This window comes from Callorhinus ursinus, unplaced genomic scaffold (assembly GCF_003265705.2).
Source record: "Callorhinus ursinus isolate GAN/ISIS: 27379988/994484 unplaced genomic scaffold, GSC_fseal_2.0 scaffold51, whole genome shotgun sequence".
Taxonomy (NCBI): Eukaryota; Metazoa; Chordata; class Mammalia; order Carnivora; family Otariidae; genus Callorhinus; species Callorhinus ursinus.
This window is the reverse complement of record NW_027397113.1, coordinates 7155354-7162150: the sequence shown is the minus strand read 5'-3', so window position 1 is coordinate 7162150 and position 6797 is coordinate 7155354. Positions and strand designations below refer to the sequence as shown.

Below are 6797 nucleotides of genomic sequence, written 5' to 3'. Positions count from 1 at the left end.
AGATAAAATCTCTTTAAACTTCTTCCTCTTATTTGAGAATGGTAGGAGGGAAAAGTGTCTAAAACTCTGAATGAGGATTTATGCACTCCCCCCTATCAAAAAAGCGTATGATCTGGAGTCTCTATGTCAGGAGAATTTTTTTTTTTTTTTTTTTTGAGAAGGTGGTGTCTGGGGACATTTACTGAGGATTTACTAAGTGCCAGATAGTGCTCTAAGAACTTTTCATGTATTAACTCATTTAATCCTCACAGCAATTCTCAAGTTAGGTGCTTTAGTATCACCATTTTTTAGATGAGATTAATCAACTTGTCAAGGCCACACGAATAGTAAGTGTGATCAAATGATTTTGCATCTTTTAATAGGAATTTGTGGTCTGGGAGCGGTCTAGAAATTTAGACTGCCAACTTAATTTCCTCGTCTTATTTCAGATAGTGTACTTCACTTAAGTGGAGACTCATAGGTATTTAGACCTTAGGAAGATGTGGGTAAGCAACCACTTAAATTTGGGAACATTCTCATGATTATTTTGGGGTTATGACATTTTTCACCTCTACCATATATAATTCCCTTTTTTAACAAATTTATTAGGTATATAGAGCCATACCATATTTTTAAGTAATTAGAATTCTTGAAAATGAAGATGCACGTTAAATCCTATTACAGCAAACAACTAGAAAATATAATGAGGGCATTTTTTGACAGACATTGGTTTTGAGTAATGTTGAAAGTCTCTTGTAGTGCATGTGAACAGTTGGATCTTTTGAAAAGGGAAAGGGAATGGACATTTTTCTGAGATGTAAGATGATCCAGAGTTATTCTATCAGGCAGTTTTACAGTGTATGGTATTTTAAAAACTAACAACCTTCAAACTCCCTGGCGTTTTCTGCTGTTTTGCAGACTTGGACAACACCAGTGACTATTAAGTGCCATACTCACTAATTGGAAGAGTCTTTGCTTATGGGAGCTGTTCTAAAAAAGGCTTAGTAGATTCTGGTCTCGTTCTATTTAATGTTTTCATGCCTTTATAAACTTTTTACTTCCAACCCAGTTTTTTCCATTGTCTCGGTACAAGTCAGCTCTGTCCAAGTTTGTTAGGGTTTCAGCTAGCCAAAGAAACTTCCTTTCATTTGCTGAAATTCTAAACATGATAATTAAAATTGAAGCACAGATGAGGATGCTAACTAATTTTGCTACATGTGGGAAAACTTGATTGACAATGGTGAGAGCTAGCGCCTGTATCTCACAGTCTCAGAGAAATTAATGCAGCATTGAGCTCTGTTTGTGCCCTAGGCTAACCCCCCAGAAAGCACTATCCACTCCATATATTGTCACAAAAATCATTATTAGGAATATGACTAAAGTTATTTGTGTGTGCATAATAGTGACATATTAAAGAGTCTTAATTAAAGAATGTTCTAAGTTTTATTTATTGCAGGACTTGCTGGTATTCTGAGAATAAGACTTCTAACCTAATCTTCTAGTTTTACCTCAGATTATTATATACCTAACTTAAAACTTTTGGAGTATTAAGAGTTCAAAGAAGAAAGGAGAGAAACAAGGCTTGGAAAACTGACAAGTTTGTGTCCTGACAAATCATGTTAGAATGGTTCCACCATGCATTTTCCCCCAGTAATGTGCACATTCTTCTATTAGCATTCAGGGTAGGTTGCTTCTTTTTCTTTTCCTTTTTTTTTTTTTTTAAGATATTATTTATTTGACAGAGAGAGGGCACAAGTAGGCAGAGCAGCAGGGAGAGGGAGAGGGAGAAGCAGGCTCTCTGCTGAGCAGGGAGCCCGATGCGGGGCTCTGTCCTAGGACCCCAGGATCATGACCTGAGCTGAAGGCAGATGCTTAACCAACTGAGCCACCCAGGCGCCCCTGTTGCTTTCTTTTTCATTTCTTCAGGCCCACCACCACCACCACATCATCATTTTACTTACTGATTTTGCTTATTGTCTGTCTCCTGCCCTGGGTGCATGTACTCTTACAGCACCACAAACTCAAGGATCTTTTGTTTTGTTCACCGCTTTTAATCTAGTTTCTAAGGCAGTGTCTGGCACATGATAGGCACTCAATAATATTTGTGGAATTACTACTAATTCATTTTGTCCACTTTTGTCTATAAGATGACTGGTCTGAATTACCTGATATCTCAGTCTCTATAAAATATATAAGCCAAGCATTCCCTGTAAGGTGGAGTCACTTTTGATCATGTTAGAGTTCCATTCATGTTTGAAGGGAAGGATTCCCAGTTTTACCTTAATCCAGATTTAATCCATTGAATGTTTCATGATAGAAACAGTAACCAATAGGTTCAGTAATAATACATATCTCAGATCATGGAATATTTCTGATTTAAATGTAGCCTACAAATGAACTACTAAAAATGTAGTTCTTTAAATTTCAGGGTTTTTGAACCTTTTAATCTATATTGCTGACCTTCATTTATATTGTCTCCTTAATCTGGTCTTGCTGAATACTAAATAACGATACTGTATCATACTATATAATGATAGATGCAAACCATCTTTACTACGTTAGAAGTAAATGTGAATTGGGGCGCCTGGGTGGCTCAGTCGTTAAGTGTCTATCTTCTGCTCAGGTCATGATCCCGCAGTCCTGGGATCAAGCCCTGCGTTGGGCTCCCAGCTCAGCGGGAAGCCTGCTTCTCCCTCTCCCACTCCCTCTGCTTGCGTTCCCTCTCTTGCTGTCTCTCTCTCTCTCACATAAATGGATACAATCTTTAAAAAAAAAAAAAAAGTCAGTAAATGTGAATTACAGCTTGCTTCAAATATTTTCTGTCCCACTAGTACAGTTTGTACTACCCAACTGTTTTTCCTCAATTTACAAAAACTTTTTCCCCCAATACCCAGATAACAGTTAAACTGTTCTAAAGGTCATATTCTATTACATGAAATTTCAGTGATGTGTTGAAATAGAGGAACTTTATCTGGCATTTAGAAGCATTTTTGTAATAGTTAAATTTTATTTTTTGGAGTAAGATATTTAGTTTTTATTTCTTTTCAGTCTTACGAAATGATTTTGAATAAAGTCACAGTTTTGCTTCTGTTATTCAGCTTCTCACATGAAAAAGAATATAAGCTGAATAAAAGTAATCCCAAAGGTTTTTCTCTTTCATAAATTCAGTTACTCATTCACACTCAAGGCAGTGCTGTCCTGAGCCTGCTTAGGTCTCACCTGACCAAACAGTCTTTGATTCACTCATTTGGAACTATTTATTTAAGACTGACTTTGTTCTGACTCCAGAGATAACAACAATGTGCAAGAGAGACAGCACTTACCTTGGGACAGTTTTGATCTTTTCTTCTGGAAAAACTTGCTAGATTGGAAAGTTGGAAAACTATATGATAAATCACTGGCTGCTGTAGTATTAATAACTGATAAGATTTAATTAATGTATTACTTTTAGAAGGATATTTTCTCTTTTAAAAGGATTTCTGGCGTTAACTCTTCTTAACCACAGAACAGACCTTACCAGTTTGCACAGTTCAGTGTTGGTTAAATTGGCAAGTTGGTGCAAGAGATTTTGGAGCAGGCCAACCATTTCATACTCTTTAGTTTAAAATGAGGCCGTCTGTACCTGAGACCAGTCTTCCCTGTGGATAGAATAGAATAATTCTAGTCTGATTCTTAGGCTCAGGAGGGATCCACTGTATCTCCTAAGAATCAAAAGCACTGTGGTCACTTTTTTTTTCCTTCTCAAACTGTCAGACTATAACAGTGGATTTGTAGAAACTCTGTGTACTGAATCATGCAGCTTACAGATGAGAACATATCAGTACTTCATAATATTGAGTTGTTATATATGGATTACATTGAATAGCTCTACTGGGGGGGGGGGAGAAAAAAAATTTCCCCAGTTTTCCCAATCTCATTATACTTCTTTATGCTCTACTTTTACAATGGAAAAAGTAGACTGAAAACTATTTGTCATGAAAATTTTTTGTCATCTGCAATTTGTGGCATGATACAGCTTTTCTGTTTCACTCTTGGCACTTTTATGCATGTTTTATAGGTTAATTGTTGATCATTGTTTTGTTACATATTTACGTGTGTGTATGTATATATACATCGTGTGTGTGTGTGTCTATATATATATATGTAACTTGAAAAATGAAAAGCATGCTGCTTGGCCTGACTAGCTAATGTGTGATTGTACCTGGTAAACAAACTTTTTTCTTTCAAATTCTGACCATAGAGGGATTGAGGTCTCTTTGCTCTGATGAGCCACCTTCAGAAATTATGACTTCCTCCCTTTTTTCGTCTTCTGAAATGCATAACACTGACCTTACAGTACTACCTGGAGAAAAAAGCAAAGTGTTAGGCAGCCAGCCTATTTTAGCCAAAGAAGGAAAAGACTATTTGGATCTCCTAGATGTGAAAAAGATGGAAAAGCCTCAAGGGACTAGTAAAGACATAGCATACTCCCCAGTTTCTGTTGGAGAAGGAGTTCAGTGTAACCGTCCTTCCATTCCGGTCAGTTTCCCTGATCGTCCTGCTTTTCTCTCAAAGGAAGTTGGTCTAATGGAACAGCAAATAAATAAAAATCAGGAGTCCAAGAGCCCAAATGAGGTACCAGGTACGGATGATAAAACTGGCTTGGATGTTGATGACAAGTTCACTTTGCTAACAGCCCAGAAACCACTCACCCAGCAGCCTAAGGCAGAAGGCATTTGTACATATTCCTTATCCCCATTTGAAGTTTCAGGAGGTGGTATTATTGAAAAGGATTCCCCTGAGTCACCATTTGAAGTAATTATTGACAAAGAAGCATTTGACAAAGAATTTAAAGATGCGTGTAAGGAGAGCACAAATGATTTTGGTAGCTGGGCAGTGCACATTGATAGAGAATCATCTGCAGACATTTTGGAGTCTAATGACAAATTATTTCCACTGAGAAGTAAAGAGGCAGGGCGTTACCCAACCTCTGCGTTGCTCACTAGACAGTTTTCGCACACAACTGCAGCATTGGAAGAAGTGTCTAGATGTGTGAATGATATGCATAACTTTACTAATGAAATATTGACTTGGGATTTGGTTCCCCAAGTGAAAGAAGAGAGCAATAAATCTGACTACACAAAAACTACAGGACTTGATATGAGTGAATATAATTCAGAAATCCCAATTGTAAATCTTAAAACTAATGCTCACCAGAAATTTTCTGTATGTTCTATTAATGGGAGCACTCCCATCATTAAATCAGCAGTTGATTGGGCACAGGCATCTCTCCCACAAGAAAATGCCGTCACTGAAAAACCTATGCCAGACTGTCTCCATTCCACAAAGGAAATCAATATCAAAGGTGTGGGAGGCAGTGTGCAGAAACAAGATAACACACTTTCAGAGTTACCTGGATCTCCTTTTGAGAAAAGTGTCTCTTTAGGTTCTGAAGTGGCCACTGGGAAAGTGGTCTTACCTGATGGCCACGTGAAAGGTGAAATGAATTGGCAGAGCTCTGTGTTAGGAGAAGCCACAGAGGCTGATAGTTCTGGTGAGTCTGATGACACAGTAATAGAGGACATTACAACCAGTATTTCATTTGAAAGTAACAAAATTCAGGCTGAAAAACCTGTTTCCATTCCAAGTGCTATTGTAAAAAGAGATGAAAGAGAAATCAAAGAGATTTTCAATTGCGATAGGGAAAATAAAACATCTGAAAACTTTGAAGGGCCAGTCAGTGGCTCTGAGGCAGCGCAAGTTCAGCCTGATATTCTTGAAAGGAGTCCAGCTGGTGAGGCAGCATGTTCACAAGTACCTGATCTGAATGGCATGTCAGAAGAGGTGGAGCAGTCGGGTAGAATGAGTGAAGTTGATTCTGAAAAGCCTGTTGCAACCGAGAATCGCAAACTTTCTTCAGCTTTGTCTCCAAGTGTTCTTATGGAGACAGAATTCTCACTAAATGTGACAGCCTCTGCCTATTTGGAGTCATTACATGAAAAAAGTGTTAAAGATGCAGATGATTCTTCCCCAGAGAACCTGATAGCAGCCTTTACAGAAACCAGAGTGGAAGGAATTGTAGATAAAGGTGCAGGAAATGCCTTTCAGGCAACATCAGAGAAGACTGCAGACTTTAAAACAACTCTTGCTGTGGAAGTCTTGCATGAAAATGAATCAGGTGGTTCTGAAATTAAAGACAGAAAAAGCAAACACACTGAACAAAGCAAAGAAACTAATGAAAGTATGGTTCTAGATGTTTTCCCTGCCCAAGGTACTCCAGCAGCATCTCTTGACTTAGAACAGGAACAGCTCACAATCAAAGCCCTTAAGGAACTGAGTGAAAGGAAGGTTGAGAAGTCAGCTTCCGTACTGGATAATGTAGAATCTCCTCCTGAAAAAATACTCAAGCAGACTTTCACATGTGATCCAGAATCTTCTTGGCTTCAGAGATCGTATGATGTCCTAGAACACACAGAAGTTAATACTGGATCTGATCTTGGGATTTCCAGGAAGCCCACATTTAGCAAAGAAACTCCTAGGGTAGATACTATTTCGAGCCTTAGTAAGACTGAAGTGGTAAACAAGCAAGTCCTAGCAAGACTTCTCACAAACTTCTCAGGTAATCATTTACATTAGAAATACTACATGTGATTAATTCTGCTGTGATTGATTACTTATCAGAGTGTCATTTTTCTAAGTCTCTGATTTTATATCACCAAAATTATGGCTAGAATAAAAACAACACTGCATAATGGGGAAAGGTAGAATTTTTTTTCGTGGTTGCCTGATTTGTTTTTCTTATACAGATATAGACCACTTGTTAAAATTTTCTCCTTAAA

General features: G+C 37.9%; 1 protein-coding gene across 3 annotated transcripts in view; it reads left to right on the top strand.

Annotated features, from left to right (window-relative positions):
• RTN3 (reticulon 3) overlaps window positions 1-6797 on the top strand; it is a 61421-nt gene that overhangs the window by 19257 nt on the left and 35367 nt on the right. Inside the window, exon 3 of one of the 3 annotated variants that reach the window (XM_073883549.1) lies at window positions 4220-6577. The exons of the other annotated variants lie outside the window; for them this stretch is intronic. Coding sequence (XP_073739650.1) covers window positions 4220-6577 — 2358 coding nt within the window. The remainder of the gene's footprint in view (window positions 1-4219; window positions 6578-6797) is intronic. 3 annotated transcript variants of the gene reach the window in all.